General features: G+C 34.5%; 1 protein-coding gene across 3 annotated transcripts in view; it reads right to left on the minus strand.

The window, feature by feature from the left end:
* The window catches only part of LOC105480803 (gamma-aminobutyric acid type A receptor subunit gamma2), a 95,717-nt gene that overhangs the window by 63,136 nt on the left and 14,029 nt on the right, over positions 1–18,552 (minus strand). For all 3 annotated transcript variants that reach the window (XM_071098108.1, XM_011739977.3, XM_011739976.3), the window contains exon 2: positions 250–401. Coding sequence is in view for 2 of the 3 variants with exons in the window: in XM_011739977.3 (XP_011738279.1) it covers positions 250–401 (152 nt within the window). In the remaining variant the exon portion in view is untranslated. The remainder of the gene's footprint in view (positions 1–249; positions 402–18,552) is intronic.

The raw sequence follows: 18,552 nt of genomic DNA on the forward strand, positions 1-18,552 counted from the left end.
CTAGGAATATTTGAATTTCTAACTCTAGCTCTCAAGCTTCACTTGAAAATAATATTTCTTCATTTTGAATTTATTGACACTCCTCCCACTCCTAGGCCGGAATGCTATTTAATCACTGCTTTTACAACATATAAAAAAGTATAATTTAAATCTTCCTTGCTCTTGAACTACACTGCTGGTTTTTTTCTAACAAAGTAGACATGTTTATGTGCTCCTATCTATAGCACAACACAAAAGACTTTAACAAACCTCCTATATCAGGCCGAAGTTTATTGTCATATCCTTCCAGCAGGTTGTTTAAGATGACAGTGACATCACCCTCAGGAACTTTTGGAGTCAAGACCCATGTTTTGTTAGAAGCATAATCTTCATAGTCATCATCAGATTTTTGGCTAGTGAAGCTAAGAAAAAAACATATTGGTCAAAAACATATAGATTATACTCAAGTTGACTTTTATCCACAGACCACCAGTGGAAAAGAAGAAATAAAGCAGGATTAAAGCAATGTTTAAACTGAAAAGTCTCACTTGAGGGTTATTCTAATTAAACTGCATAGATGGAGACTAAATGTATTCAAGTGCACACTTTAGGTTTTCAGAATTCTTTGCCCTCCCATGTACAAATAAACCATGTTTTGCCAGTTACTTTTACTTTTCTCGTATTTGATATTCTTTCTGCCTACTTCCCAGTCTCCTGAAGGAATTATAAGGAAACTATTTGTGTGAAAGTGATGGTTAAATGACCATACGTAGTCTAAGAATTCAGGTATAATGTCTCTTCTTTCCTCCTTTGAAGAGTTCACTTGCCTCAACTTATTAATGAAAGTAAGAGACTGATAATTAGATTCCCTCCCACGAACTGCCAGACCTGCCTCTCCCCACCAACTTGAACACTAAGGAGAGAGCTCAGTCTCTCTGCCTTTGCTTCCTCCACGGTGTGTTTATGTGTATTTTTTCCCCTCACTAGCACTGAAGGCAAGGGCAGTTCTTTTATCTTTGGTTGTTAAGAACCTGGTACTATGAAGAAAAATGTGGTTACAGACTTTAAACCACCCTTTATCATGGCAAATATTTCTAAGCTGGAAACTCATACCAATGGTTAATATACTACAGTCATAGAAATGAAATGACCTGTTATAACTGATCAAAAAGCCACACAATATTCTTTGATTGTATTCGCTATACCCAAACCTATCAGAAACCCCTTCAGCAACTGGGCTGGAAGCCACCTGAGAATGACTCTGGAAGGGGATTGGAATTCCTATAGCTTGCCAATCCCCCTCACCCCAGCCCCAGGGCAACCCCGCCAAGAGGATGATATTTTCCAGATCCAGAGGCAATGCACACCCTTGCAAAATCTGCCATTTTCATTTTTATCAGCACTGAATGAATATTGGTTACTTTTGTAGTTTAGAGTAAAATTAAAAAAAAAAAATACAAACTTAAAATACAACATTTCCCACCCCTGCCCCCATCTTTACCTTATTTTACTAAGCATATAGTATAGAATGAATTTTGTCAGCTATGACGTAATTGCCACATTTACCTTGAATAAATAAATGTATATATTCATATATTCTCAAGCCAGATTTATCACCTTTCTTCAATCATAGTCATCAAGTATATATACATGCACAAGGTAGTTAAATATACATAGCTATGTGTGTATGTATGTGTGTACACATGAATGCACATATGTTTTATATACTTCGTATATATAGATCTTGATGACTAAATATTGCAGAAGATGATTATGTGATTAATCTGATTTGAAAGTAAGGATAGAGGATGAAGTCTTAAGAGCAATTACTGTCATGGGTCAACTTAGTGATTACAGTAACCTCTTTTTTTCATTCCTTTAAAGTTTTATGACTAGGAAACATCATGAAAATATATCTGCAAAAGGCCTAACATACTGTGTCTTACATCTTGCACTTTAGTGAGCATAGGAAGTTTAAAGGAGCATTAATTTCACACAGTGCCCATAGTGGGTATAATGGGCTGGGCAATGCTTCCGTCAGCTCTCAGAGAGAAAAGCCTCCATGCAAGCAGAGGCCAGTGTGCTGCTAGAAAAAAAAAAAAAATCCCTCTTGGGCCTCAATTCATCATTTCTCCAGAGCACTGCTGAACTCTGCCTAATAAAACTTTAATCCTCTGACCCAAATCTTCCTGGTTTAGGGAAAGAAAAAAAAAAGGCTCTCTGGCAAAGTAATTTTCAAATCCCTCCAATAACTCTTGAGAAAAGAATATGGTTGATTTGTCAGATACCATAATAGAATTTATTTAAATTGTTCATGCAAAACTGCCTTTTCAAAAAATCTATCTCATTCTCTCTCTCTCTCTCTCCTCTCTCTCTCTGTCTCTCTCTCTCAGGTCTATAAGACACATGCACCCTATTAATTTTTCTTCAAGAAAAGGGGATATGTACTAAATTGTTTGATGTGTTTGTTTATGACACCTCCCATGCCAACAAATAAATGAGTCAAGTATAATGGTGTTGTGTTACCGTCATTACTACTATCTGGCAGACCAGGAGGGAAAATACGTAAAGTGAAAAGATAAGGGATACTTTTTTAGAAGTAAGACTATTTCCAGAATTGCTCCAACAATTCCCTCAGAGTCATCACCTAGTTTTGTTCACACTTCAGGATGTCTACTTAGCCATCGAGAGGTAAAATAGAGTACTTAAGAGTATATATTTGGGAATCAGGAAATGCTAGTTCTGCTTTCTGGATTCTTGTCTTGCCTGACACTTACTGTTAATGACTTTGGGGAAGTTATTTAACCTTGCTAAGCCTCAAAGTTTTCATCTTTAAAATAGGTTTAATATTCGTTTTCATATTACATTCTTGTGTAAGGTTAAGACAATGCTTAAGTGCTTAGCACAGTGCCTGACACACAGTACTGAAAATAAGTCCATGACAATTACTATATTATTAATGAATCAGTAGCATAATTCATTAATAATGGAACAAATATTATTATAAACATTATATTAATCATTTTATAAAGTGACCACTGATAGATTTATAACACCAGCTCCAAACATGTACCAAAACCCTACATCTACATATGCTGCTTCAAGACTTTTAATACAATATGGGTTGAGGAGAACTAAAAAAAAAGTTTGTCAGGAAGAAAAATAATGGTGTCTACATTATAAATAAATAAAGTTATTCTTTTCCACAGTTTTTCCAGCTGAGGTCTAAATTAAAGGAGCTGATGCATAATCTGGGATTGTTTCCAGATTTGTCTTTAAGAAAGGAACTTCTTTTATTAAAGTTATGCTTTTTCTTTCTCTAGAGTGCTTTGGACATAAAAACCTCTGCATTCACAGGTAGGCTATCTAGGAATAATGAAGTCTTACCATCAGATGAGACATTCTGTGGAATTGTAGGCTCCATAAGAATGTCTGGGCAGAAACAGATTGATAATGATTTGAGGAATTCACTCAACAGTTGAGTGGGTAGAGAGCAAACATATTTGAACTTCTGGCTAAAGGTACTTACCTACATGGAACGGCCTTTAGAAGTTATTACTCCTCCTGGTACCACATAATTAAAAATATATTCTTACAGACTAAAATAACTGAAATTAAACTTATCCTTCAATTATAAACCATAATAAAAACATTTTTGTCATCTGAGTGATAGTTTCTGAGTGATAGTGTCAGAAAAGAATGTGAAGTTTTCATCTTTGAAAACATTCAGAAAAATGGTTAGAAAATCACCTTATTGAGAGCCTGGGGCCACAGCAGCAACATTGCCTGGGAGCTTGCCAGAAATGCAGAGCTTTGGGACCCACTCAGACCCTGGAATCAGAATTGCTATTTGAACAAGTTTCACAAATGATTCACATGCATATTAATATTTGAGGATCTCAGTTATAGAGTGGTTGTATCAGGGGCACATATTCCTGGCTCTGTGTGTATGTGTATGTGTATGAGTATGTGTACGTGTATATGTACTTGTATGTGTACATGTATGTGTATGTGTTGGGGTGGGATTTTTTAAAATAAAAATTCTCAGGTTCCAGCTTTAGATCTAAATCTGAATCTCCATGTTGTATATTAGATTATTCATTTTTATTCTCATCATTACAGTTTTATGCATAATTTGAATTTAGGCATGATTACAAACATGAATTCATACTTGTAATTAGAAGTAAAAATCAATCCTATTTAGAAGAACAAAAGTGGCTTATAAAACACAACAAATACTGCATGCAGATTGTTCAACGAGAGGTTGCTGACAATTTAACAAGATTCTAGACATTTTAATTTTGGTACATATTCTGGATGTTTGCCATTGTGAAGATTAGTCATGCAGTTTCTGGAATTTTAAATTTCCACCTAGGTATTTCAGATTTCTATATATTTAATAAAGCTCTCAGTTTATGGGTAGAGGAGGAAAATCTAGTCATTGCCCAGGATAGTAGAACAGCAAATATTTGGATGAGAAATAAAGGCATTTGTCTGCTTGTTCAGATGTCTTTAAATCTATTGGTGTTTGACATAATAAAGACTGAATATATATTTATCCTTCTCTAACGCAGGTAAGTAGTTGAATTTTAAAAATTGATTATTTGTATTCTTAAACTATTTTTATATTTTTAGTGTTTCCTTCTTTTATAACGTTGGTTTCACTAATATTTGTTTGGTACAATTTTTGGTTTACTTTTTTATAAGTGCAATGAGTTCATATGCAAATTATTTTATAGGTCAAAATAAATCTCTCAAGACATACACACAGGAAAATGATACCTTTGACCTTTTCTAATAAAAATCCCCATGCATTGGATTTTCTGCTCCATTGTCACCTCTAAATTGTGAATATCCACTACTTATATCTCATAAATCTCTATTCCTTCCTTTACCACATGCACAGGGACTCATTGCTACTCCAGATTCCCATGAGACTGTAGATTCCACTGGGAAACCCATGCCCCAAAAGTATCATTAATACAGGAATCTCTTGTTCCCTACATCATCATGTTAACTGAGAGTTAACTGAGTTCTGAAAATCAGGCCAAACTCCAGAATCTTTGCATGTAACTGTCCTTTCTGCCTTCAACCTTTCCTTTGCTCCACTCCTCAATCTACTACTTAGCATGTTTCAATAAAAGCATCTAATCATAGAGACCATTTCTGACTATCTTATCTACATTTCTTGCCCACCCACCCATCATCTGTTCTACCAGGAGATGGTTTCATAGAATTTATCGCAATGTGCATTTACTGACTTGTTTATTATCTGCCTTCATTACTAAACTATAAATTTCATGAGTGTATGCTCAATGAAGATTTTTGGAAATGATATTTTTGCTCACCAGTTTTCCTCAGAGAAGTAATAGTATTAAAAATATTCGCTATGTTCTAGGTATAACCTTAATAAAGATTTCACATACATTCTCTCACTTAATCCTCAAAACACTGATATTCTTGTAATTATTCCTGTTTTACAGATAAAGAAGCACTGTTACAATCACAATTGTCACTTTAGTTGGCCAAAACTAAACACTGAACCATTATTCTTCATGACTTTGAGAAAGAAATTAAGACCAAATAATCTACAGCTATACATTCATTAAACAATAAGATCATCCAAAATAAATGATTGTTCCAGTTCATTTTCCCTTAGGACAATACATTGGTTGATGCCTGAGTCCAATAAAAGACATGATGCCTTTAGCACAAAGTTAATAACTTTCAGATTTCATAAACTTGCCACTGCAGATACCAATGATTTGATCTCACCACACTGAGGAATAAAAGCAAAGCTTGCAATTTAACATAATTGATGTGATCACTTGCCTCATTTAAACTCTTTCCTCTGCTTGGAAAGCAATGCATATAACAGAGACAAGACACACATATAAGCTAATTCAGTTTAAAGGATGTCCTTCAGCCACTGCAAAAGGTGGAGTTTGGTAAACAGTGTAGGAACAGGCAGAGTAGGTGAGTGTACATCCTCAGAAGGCAAAGGGAACTCGGTACATGATCGTGGTAAGGGGGACTCCACGGGGTACTATCCGGGAGGACTGGCTACTCTTTAGAGACTTAGTGGTGTTCAATGGACAGGGCTATTGGGGTGCTAGTTGCTTCTTCATATAGGTCTTTCAATGGCCTGTGGGATTTTATTCCTCCCAGTGAGGACATGCAAATTCCCTGTACAAAACCTATTCAGAGGGTGTTCTATGCACAAGTGGGTACACGTGAGTGTGTACATGCAAAGAGGGTAGAATTAGGGCAGGAAAGTAAACCATTCGGCTAACAAATTGTCCTACTTAAAATGTCTTTCTCACCTCACATCCTGTTTAATTTTTTTGATATTAGGCTAACAGCTGTTGGTGTGTTTGGCTGAATCAATTATCAGACACTTAGTTTGCAATATACAAAATGCAAATTGTTTACTTTATTAACAGCCACAAATGATGCATATCAAATAAATGTCTGTGGGATTTTATTAGCTAAGATGAATTTGATTGTAAGTATCACAGCATTCAAACTAAATTGGGAGACACTAACAGGTATAATTTTAAATCCTAAGGTAAGATGAGCTTCTGGGAGTTTCGACTCAGTTCCTTAACTATGTATTCAAAACCTTAGATTTTTTTTCTATCTCTCTCTTCTATCCTCCATGATGTCAACTTCAACCCAAAGAAGGATCTATGTGGTCACAAGATTCTGGCAACAACTTTTCACCTCTATGCTTCTTTGTACGTATCCACAAAAACAGAGAGATAGACTTTTCCAAAAGCTCTCTCTAAAAGAGGGAAAGAGTCACTTTTCTAAAAGCCCTCCCAAAAGCCCCCTGTTTTTTAATATCACTAGCCTAAATGAGATCAGACACATTACACTGATATCAGTGGCTAGAGAATGAGAAAATGATAAATATTTAACCTTCATTATATAAATCTACCACTACCATAAAATATGAAAACAGCTTCCCCAAAAGCACATGAGTTTCACAGATACCAAATTAAAACTGTGATAGTTCAGAAGGTGAGGAGGAAAAATGTGGAGAGGCAGTGACTACACTCGTTGTGGAGAGTAGAACAGAAATAAATAATCAATGTCAGGTTACATTCTGAAATTATCATTATCGTTTATTTTCTATGGATTACACCTCCCTATCATAGTTTACTGTTTTTATTCTTTGCTTCAACCCTTCTTAAATAAAAGGGAAAAGATGTAGAGTAAATAGGACTCTATACCGCTAAAGGGAAAATATTTTGGCATTTTCTGCTAATAATGAACATTTTGTGGATTCTATAACCCAGAAATTTAATCTCGATTATTTCCAAAAGAAAATGCATTAACACATCTACTTAAAGACATGTACAAGAAAATACACAGTTGCATTATTTGTCACATACGGGAAAAAATAGAACTCAAATCAACAGTAAAATTGATAAATAAAATAAGGCTTGTACACATAATGAAATATTGTACAACAGTTCAAATTTGTGAAACATTGCTACGTGCAGCAAAATAAATTTGAAAAATGAAAATCTGAGCAAAAGATGTCTGGACATTTATATACATGGACAAATGTGCAATACTTCTGTTACATAAAATTTAATGACAAGAAAAATTACCGGTAGTGCTCAAAGTCAGGACAGCCGTTATTTGAGGTAAGAGAAATAGGACAGAAATTAGGAAGCAAAGAAGACATTTTCTGGGGCATTGGCAATATTTTATTCTCAGACATAGTTGGTAACTACATGGGTTTTTATTTCAGTGTTTGATAATGCATTGAGTTATATTTTAATCTTCCATGCTTTTTATACATTAATACTTCTTAAGAAAACAAACTAATCAAGTTTAGCTATGAAGGTTAAAAGCAGAGCATTAAGCACCTAAGGACAAGAACTGCTTCTGTCTTCAAAGGTGTTGTTTTCTAAAACTTTTTAAGTGTCTGCCTTTTGGCAAGGCACCCAATGAATAGTTTTCGAAACATGAGTATTCATTTTTTAAAAGAAGATTCAGTATTTGTGGAAATCAACTTAGTAAGTAGCTCACTCTCTTTATATATGTGCCCATGTAACAATTAGAGTTAATACTAAAAGGAGCTGCCTATATAAATCGCTATTGTGTGGTTGCCCTATTGCTCTCTTCATCAAGTGCTGATGATTCTCTGCACGGGAAAACTCGAATGACATATGTTTAAAACATTTTTTAAACTGTAATGAAACAAAGCATGCACGAGTATGTTTATTGCAGCACTATTCACAATGGCAAAGACATGGAATCAACCTAAATGTCCATCAGTGATAGACTGGATAAAAAAAAATGTGGTACATCTACACCATGGAAGAGTATGCAGCCATAAAAAAACAATGAGATCATGTCCTTCGCAGGGACCTGAATGGAGCTGGAGGCCATGATCCTTATGAAACTAACACGGGAACAGAAAAGCAAATACCGCATATTCTTACTTATAAGTGGGAGCTAAACAATGAGGACACATGAACAAATAGAGAGGAGCAACACGCACGGGGGCCTCTGAGTGTGAAGGCTAGGAGGAAGGAGAGGATCAGGAAAAATAACTGATGGGCACTAGGCTTAATACCTGCGTGATGAAATAATCTGTACAACAAACCCCCATAACACAAGTTTACCTATGTAAGAAACCTGCATTTGTACCTACCGCTGAACTCAAAGTTTTTAAAAAAGTAAAAAAAAAAGAAAAGAAAAAAAAGTATTAAAAAAAAAAGAAACAAAGCCAAAGTTAACACAAGAACAAATCCTAAAGTCACGTCAACTGTCCATGGCTGCTGGGTAGGACAGAAAGAAAAATGTGCATGCTAAATTGTGGTTAGAAAGAAATGTAGACAACTGATTATTAAACTGGAATATTTCTCATTTATCTCTTTATAAAGCATTCAGTAGAATTATTTACAACACGTTAAAAATAGTATTTTCACTTTCTCATTCGTGTATACCTTGCTACAGAATAAAAGCTACGATGACTTTGTTCTACTTAATATATGTACAAGGAAGCTCACAGTTGCATTGTCACATACAGAAATAAATAACACTCAAATCAGCAGTAAAATGGGTAAATAAAATATGGCACGTACATATAATGAAATACTGTACAACAATGCAAATTTGTGAAATATCGCTACATACAAAAATATTGACAGCCTCATAATCTGCATGACCTTGGGAAAACTGGGACAGCTTTTCTTGCACACTACACACTAACGTGGAAGATTTTAAAGGCAGTAACCTGAAGTGGGTTCATAAATATGTTGGTCTCATGCAGCAATTTTTTATCAGATGGTAGAACTTACACACTATACTTGTCTTGTTATTGGACTGTAATGATAACATGGTGACAAAGTCAATGTAATAAAGAAGGCTTCCACTCCTTCACTCCAGAAACACACATAGATTGCATTTCTTGCCATGTTCTATGAAAATCCAAGACCAATTTTAATCAGAGAAGATATGCAAACCATAAAAGAAAAGGACGTAATTATTTACCCTCAGGAAATATATCAAGCAAGAAATACTTTGTATTTCTTCATTTATATGATGACTAATACATTATAAATATGCAAGGTGCGGCAAATACTGAATTTTCAAAATAGGACATAGGTTAGTCATTCTTAACCCTGGCTGTGTGTTAATATCAAGTGGAGGGTTTAAAGAAATGCCAGTGCTGAACTCCTACCTCTTACACTGATTTACTTGGTCTCCATGAGACCAAGACTTTGGTATTCAACTAATTCTAAGGTGCAGCCGTAATTAAGAGCTACTGCAAGATAGTGTGACAGAACAACCTGGACTTTCTTTTCTTAGAGTAAATAATTACTTTGGTAACTGCTTTAGGTAAGCCAGATGTCACTTGCTATATTGCTTCATGGTAAACCAAAAATTCAAAATAGCATCATCCTCAATATTTTTGGGCTATTAAGATAGCCCTGTATTAGCATTTCCTAAAGCTTGGGACACCTGCTGTAGTACACAGACAATTTTAATTAAGTGTCACATAGGTATGGTATTAAAAGATATTGAAACATATAATTAGAAAGTTTTTCCCTTTTACATTTTCTTTCAGCATATCTAATTATATTGAGGGCAAAGTCTCGGTTTATTTCTAATTTATCTTTAGCCACTATTTTCAATTTGCTAATCTGCCTTCTAAAGAGAGCAACAGCAAGCTTGGGATATCTGGGAGACCAAATACATAATTAAAATTTGATAACGTTGTTCTAGTATCATTGAATTTACTTTGCTGTTGTTTCTAATATGAAAAGTGACACTGATTTCCAGTTTGTATTGTTTTATTAAATGCATTAAATAAAATAATCTTACTAAAAACTACTTTGTTTTATGAAAAAAGTTCAGTCATAAATGATCGTGTATTACTTAGATGTGGCAGAAAACATTGAATTTGGGAAACAGTGACTTACAGATTTAGATTTCTTGATCCTTCACTAAACGGCTTATATTTGAGACTCTTTTTTGAAAACAGTTGCAGATGGAAAGAAGTACAAAGTATAATGCTGATATCAAAACACTCCTTATCTATTTAAGGAGACAAATACCTGAACAGCTAGAAAAACAACAACGCTTAAATAACAATGCAAGACAATACCAAAAACGTTCTCACATTGTAGAACACGACTTAACTCTGTCAGCACCTCCAACTTGACATTGAGGTTATTTCTATCAATGGTTTTTTTTGCATTCACTTTCGAATCTCAATTTATGTGGGTAAGAAGAAAATTTTCTTCTAGAATACAAAATATTTTGAGGAACTGATAAAACTTTTGATTCTTCCTCTAGCAAAAATGTTCATATATATAAACATGAATAATTTTTTAAATATTTGCAAGGAGTCCACAGATGGATAGGAGATTTTCTGTGCACTTTCACGTGACACATGAACAAAAGATTAAACTGTCTCAGATTTAGAATCATTTAAAGGTCACTGAGAACAAGTGTATGAAAATGAAGGCTGGTTCCATATTTAGGCAGATATTCAAATGTATCAAATGTATTTGAAAATTCATATTGTTCTATGGTGACAGGAAATGAAATATTCCAATTTTATTTTCATGTTTAGATGTTTGAAATGATAGAGCAAAATTTTTCAGATAGTTGATTAAATTTTCATTTTCATACACTAGTTTTAACAACACATGTGCATACATCTGAATGACCATAATTCTGGAAATTTTTCTTATTCATCTTTCTTATACTTTTCTGTTTGTTTCTTTCTTTTCTAAAATTGTGCTAAAACTTTATTTTCAGATTCAAGGTAAACAAATACCAAAACTGTCCTCGTGGTCAGGGCCAATTCTAGAAGACTACTACTAAGTTTTCATTGACTCTTTATAGATAAAATATTTTCTCAAAATCAAGGTTTTATTGTTCACTTTAAAAGTTAATCAAGTCATTTCTTACCCTTATCTTTTAGTCTTGTTGTTAGTACTGTTCTTGTTCCTCTTTCCTCCTACTCTCGTTATATAAATAGCTTATTTTTATCTCTATATAATATGAATTTACATAACTAGGAATTATGAATACTCCAGATTATAGAAATTTGTGTTCATTCACTCGTTTGTGTTTATTCACAGACATCTCTTATGAGCTAAGCACTATTCTTAGCACTTAGAATTATTACTTTTTTTAAAAGTTCCATATTCAGAGTGAACAAATTAGTTCTTCATGAACCCATTTTGGAAAGTCCAAAATTACATTTGTTCCTGGAATTCTGGAACAATACAAAAAAATCCCCAATGAAATTTGAAAACATCCTAACTTCACCCCAATTTTAAGCATGTGTTAAGTCAGAAAGGTTTATATAATAGAAGAGGGCTGTTTGTGTAATTTACAGATTTACAAGTTTAAATCTTTTAACACACAATAAGGCTAAAAGCCTTAAATTATTATGAATTCATATTAGAAAATGAGAGTGCCTTAATGAAATAACAAGATAAGTTACCGTCTTTGCTGGCAGTATATTACCATCTCTTACACACGGCTGCAACACTAATGTGCATTTTGTAAAATTAGGCTTTTATAGAATCCATACTTCTTCCCCCATCTTCCCTATTATTACTTTCTCTAGTCTTTCTAACATCATCAGGTACATAATCACCAGTAGTATCAAAGCAGAACACATAACCATTGAAAAGTTCATAATTAATTCAGTCAAGAATGTACTCTCAAGGAAAAAAAAAAACTCCATTTTGTCTATAAAACTGAACGTGATCATTTTTATGTAAGCGTTTCTGGAAAAAAAAAAACTTAGCTAGACAGTCACTGTGTTTTAAAATCTGGTATTCTGTAAGATAAGTTTTTAATTATCCCATGTAAATATTTAGGAGTGGAATTACTGTGTAATATATTAAGTGTGTGTTTAACCTTATAAGAAATTTCAAAACTGTTTTCCTGAGTAACTATACCATTTTCATTCACACTAGCTATGTAGTTCGAGTTGCTTGACATCCTCACCACACTTGGTCTTGCCAGAGTGGTTTTTATTTTGCCCATTCTAATAGATGTGTGGTGATATCATATTATGATTTTAATTTGCATTTGTCTAACAGGTAAAGGCTAATGATGTTGAACCTCTTTTCTTGTGCTTATTTGACACCTCGACAACTTAGATGAATCTCAAAAGTATTATGCTAAATGAACTGTACGTGTCTCTAATTATACTCTTGAAAGAAAAATCTTCAATGATGAATAACAGATCAGTTTCAAGGAGTAAAGGATTTGTTGTTGTTGTTGTTGTTGTTTGCTTTTGTTTTGTTCTTGTGAGTACCATAAGTACCACTCAAACCAAGAATACTGATTGGATGATGCTTATGGTACTTGAGAGAACTAATATATGTGTTAAAATGTATGTAAGTATACACTAAGAGGTCAATTATGCCGTATGATAACTTAAAAATACAATTATTATTCTGTAATCATCATTAAACTTTAAAAAATATTCTCTGCCATTAGATATTTGTGGAAATTTTCTAATAATAAAGTATGAGATAATTGGGCTTAAAATTTTAAAAATTTTGTGGGGAGAAATAAAATTTCATTAATGAACTAGTACTCTGGTTTCTTATTAATTTTGTATACAATTTTTAATCTCTTACTATTTGCCTGGATTTATACACAGATTAAGTTCAATAACAAATTTTATGGATAGAAAATAAGTATACTTTTGTCAGTGGTCTCTATGAGAATCCCTTAAAATTTTAAACATTCAATTAATGTCCAAATCATAATAATTAACTTGGAATTTAGCAATAGTTTTTGCCATTTATTAGACGCAAAGTATTTAGCTCTATAAAAACAAACCTATTTACACATTTACACACATTAGTTAAATATAATGCAATAATTTCATTACAATGCCATAAAATAAGTATGTTTTAAATCATTGACATAATAGTAAAATCAATAACTGGTTCTTGGTCTCGCTAAGATTTTGCAGTAGGATTTAGAACAACACGTTACATAACTCTGATGAAGCTAAAAGTCAGCGCTTGAGTTAATTGTCAAGCAACTGAAAACTGGTAGGTAAATTGCAACCCTCACCATTCCCCAGATTATATAGGTACACTTTTCCCTAAGAATGAAACTGTTGGTATTAGTATATGGAGTCTTACACCAATCCAAACTCCTTCCCTAGAATACAATTCAAATTACTTACCATGGTTTTGAGACCATACATTAAGAAATAGTTTTCTGCCTCCCAAGTTCTTCCCCCTGACTGTTTCATTCTCAATCTATCTTCCAGCCACCTGGACCTTCTTTTCATACTTAAATTACACCAAGCGCTTATTTCTTTGGGGATTCTTGTACCTGCTGTTACTTATGATGATAATGGTCTTCCCTTCAATCTTTTCATTGCTGGGTGCCTTTCCTCCTCTCATAGTCTCAACTTCTTATCCATTATTCATAATTGCCTTTCCTGGCCAGTATATGCAAAGTAAAATTTCCTGGATTATCTTCATCACACCGCACTTGTTATTTCCTCAATGCTATCACAATTTGAAGTTTATTTAATTTGTTTGTTTACTGTCTGCTTTCCCCCAGACAGCAAGGTCTATTTCCTAGTACAGTGCCATGCAAGTATTAGAAACTCAATAAACATTTATTGAAGACAGGAAGGTAGGAAGCAGGCAGGAAGGAATTTGTCCACCTTGCATTTATATTCATTCTGCATTTAACACATTACCTCAGAGCTCAACAGGGGCCAAATGGTATCTTATGTTAGCTTATTTCAGGGGAAAAATGAACAGAATCATGTGGGTTTATTGGTTTAAAACTGCAAAAATTAGCCAGACATGGTGGTGCACCCCTGTAATCTCAGCTACTCAGGAGGCTGAGGTGGGAGAATCGCTTGAACCTGGGAGGTGGAGCCTGCAGTGAGCTATCGCACCACTGCACTCCAGCCTGGGCGACAGAGTGAGACTTTGTCTCAATAAAAATAAGTAAATAAAACAAAAATAAATAATATTTGAGTATAAGATGTATATCTGGGTACACAATTACCTTATATCAGAATCGATAAGTGAAGTAAATCAATATATAGGTATGACATTGTCTATAAGTAAATTTATAAAAGCAGTGTTATATATTATTACATTATATATAATATATTATATTTTTAAAACTATGTCCTTCTTCTAGAATATAGGCTTTACAAGAGCAAGGATTCTGTTTGCCTTGTTCAGCACCATATCTTCAGCAGCTGGCACGGTACTAGCAACATAGTGGGTAGGAATTAATAAAACGTGATTAACAAAATAACTAGTAATCCAGGAGGGTATAGTGTGGGTTACCTGAATCAGAGTATACAACTACAAACTCTAATTTTGTGCTTTATGCGCATTTGCACTTTTCTGATATATTTTATTAAAACTTAAACAACTGTTAAGAATCTGCTTGGTACATCACATACAACCTGAAGTAAAGGAGACTAAAATTGAATCAAGAAATCTCTCCATCCTCATATGACTTTCTAGAATTTACTGTGATGCTTGGTCATCAGAGAAATTGAGCTGCACATGCAAAGGGAAGTCGATCTCCCAAGAGGACTTCCATCATGGACCATGGAAACTGTGTAAATGGCCTGTTGAGCCCAAGAGTACCTGGAAAATTACAATCAACTGTAATAGATGTTTTGAGGAGTATGTGAGTACTCATATATTTTTGTTTTTATGACACTGAGTTCATTTTATTTGCATTTTTAAAATTATTAATTATGAAATATTAATGCATTTAATTTAAACAAATTTAATAAATTTAATGATTAATATATAAAATATTTTTTATGAGGAGACATGCAATGTGACTGAAAGGTTGTAGATTTTTGTTTGTCTAGACAAAGTCACTTTTATTATTTCAGGCTTTAAAATACAATAATTCGCTTAGCTAAATATCGTTCCATGTATGACCTCACTTTTTAAACTTTAAATAGAAAATACCTATGACAAAATTACATCTCAAACACTGAGCCATCACTCTGATGAAAATTCTGTATTGAAGAAAGATGACATGATTTTAAAAAATAGATAAGAGGTGGCCGGGCACGGTGGCTCACACCTCTAATCCCAGCATTTTGGGAAGCCGAGGTGGGCGGATCATGAGGTCAGGAGATCGAGACCATCCTGGCTAACATGGCGAAACCCCTTCTCTACTAAAAATATAAAAAATTAGCTGGGCGTGGTGACAGGCGTCTGTAGTCCCAGCTACTCCGGAGGCTGAGGCGGGAGAATGGCGTGAACCCGGGAGGCGGAGCTTGCAGTGAGCCGAGATTCCACCACTGCACTCCAGCCTGGGCGACAGAGCGAGACTCCGTCTCAAAAAATAAATAAATTAATTAATTAATTAAAATAAATAAATAAATTTAAAAAAAATACACACACACACACACACACACACATATGGTAAGCTGCTCTGAAAGCAACGCCTGTGAAAGGTGATAGGAAAATAAGCCCAGTGTTTAAAGGGATCTGATTAAGTTTAATGTGGCATAACACTATTTGTGAGGATACAATGAGAAGAGCAATTTGCAACCCAGAAGAAGGCCCTCACCAGAACCCAGCCATGCTGGCATCCTGATCTCAGACTTCCAGTCTCCAGAACTGAGAAACACATATCTGTTGTTTATAGGCCATGTAATCTACGATGCTTTGTTTTAGTAGCAGAAGCAGACTAAGGAATCAACTTCATGTAGATCCCTCCCATTATGCATCAGGATAGGTCTGTATCATCAACAGTATATGACAGAAGCAATGGTGTATAATTTTTGACACTTATTGTAAAGACCATGGCTTTCATCTTGAAAACCCTCTCTCCCATTCCATTCCTCCCTCCTTCTTTCCTCCCCCAATCCATTCTGTCTCCTCTTTCCAACTCTCCAACACCATGTAGAGCTCATAAGACAAGAAACTGGAACTTCCTTTTAATAGCCACATTGGAGTGAGCCTGAAAATTGATTTTCTAGCACCTTAAGATGGCCAGGACCCTGTTCAACAACTTGACTGCAATCTTATGAGAGATCCTAAGGATTCCTGCTCCTCAAACACTGCAAAATAAGAAGTATTTCTTATTTTCAATTGCTAACTTTTGAATAACTGGTGATGTAGAGTTAGGTAACTAATGCAAAGACAGATGATATGTAAGGTTGCAATGACTTAAAGTAACTTAAACTGTCATACACTGAAATAGTGTTTTGCTAAATTTCTTACAATAAAATACATCCATGCTACGTCCTAGACATTTCATCAAGAGTAATAACAGATGCCTTCAGCATCACTTGTGCAATAACATCCATGACAGTTTGTTTTCAATTAGCTTCAGACTAGAAGCATCAAGGGGATACTGGGTAAATGTACTGTAATTCATACCATGGAATTCATAATAATGAAAAACAACTCATGATATGTGCAAAAGTATTATATCTCAAAAATATTATGTTGAGCAAAAGAAGCTGGGCACAAAAAAGTAAGCATATTGTTAATTGCATTATTATGAAGTTGTGCAACAGAAAAATATAATCTATGATTAAAGAAATCGGAAAAGAGGCTACCAGGGGCAAGCAGGGATTGGAGAGAGGAAGAATGATGACTACTAAAGAAGCACAATAAAACATGCGATGTGATAGAAAAATCACACACACACACACACATTCTCACACACACAAACACACACACACACAGGGGTGGTGGTTATAATGCTGCATACATTTGGAAAAAAACTTCATCTAACTGTATATTAAATTCTGAATAATTTATTGAGTCTATATTATGTCTTTATTTAAAAAAAATAGTTGTGGGGGAAAAGTCTATTATGTGGTGAGTGAATTGGAAGGTAGCAAAAACATATTCAGAAAGGTATTTTGGGCAGTGTTGAAGTAACCCAGGTGACAGATGATGTCGAATTTTGTTATATGATCAGATGTATGAGGCACAAAGAAAACTGAAAAGTTAGTCATGACCCTGAAGAGCAAAATGCCAGCTTAGATTGTTTCCTTCCTCATTACTCTCCAGATTCCACAACAACTGCTTCCACTTCATGCTGTCCAATATAAACTTGACCATCAAGAGTAGCAACCTGAGTTTGCTCTGAATAATGAGTTGAATACATTTGCCTAGCAACTCAGTGATAATGTTTTACAATATCTTTGGGAAAATATCCTTCTTTCCATACAGTGACAAAATTATCTTCAGGAAGGAGTCTTGTATGACAGTACATCTTTTCTCATTTAAATAGAAGCTATTCCACACTGTTAGAGATATTATTAAGTTCAATGTTTAAATAGGCATTCTGAAAATTTAGGGACCTCTACCCAGTTTGCTTATCTCATACAAGTCAAAGCAACAGACTGAAGAATTAGAAAAGTTGTACTTTAAAAAAATCCCTCTTCAACACTCCCGCAAAGTTCAGAATTTAGCAGGGATGGGGGGACTACTTGTGCCTCCAGGGATATATCAGGGGATAAATAATGTTCTGTATTAATAACAAAACCAACAATAACAATAACAGTAGCAAAAATAATACCCAGTAAAGGTCACTTACTCTGTGCCCTTTAATATGTATTGTATCAATTCCTACTCAAAATAAACTTATGAAAAATTATTATCTTTCTTTTTATTTGAGACGGGATCTCACTCTGTCACGCAGGCTTGAGTACAGTGATGCAAACGTGGCTCACTGCAGCCTTGAAATCCTGTGCTGAAGTGATCCTCCTGACTTAGCCTCCCAAGAAGCTAGGACCACAGGCATGTGCTACCATACCCAGATAATTTTTTTTTTCTTGAAATAAGGTCTCACCATGTTGCCCAGGCCAGTTTGGAACTCCTGGGCACAAGCGATCCTCCTGCCTCAGCTTTCCAAATCTTCATTTTTTTATATATGTGAAAAGATAGAGTGAAACTGGTTGACTGAGGGTCAACAAACTGAACCCTGATCAAGTGTGTCTCCATAGCTTATGCTATTAACAAGTATACTATGCTGTGGAAACTATTTTTTTGCTTATTTTCTTTTATTTTTTTTCTGACAGCCATATATGCTGACTTA

The sequence above is a fragment of the Macaca nemestrina genome, chromosome 6 (assembly GCF_043159975.1).
Source record: "Macaca nemestrina isolate mMacNem1 chromosome 6, mMacNem.hap1, whole genome shotgun sequence".
Classification (NCBI taxonomy): domain Eukaryota; kingdom Metazoa; phylum Chordata; class Mammalia; order Primates; family Cercopithecidae; genus Macaca; species Macaca nemestrina.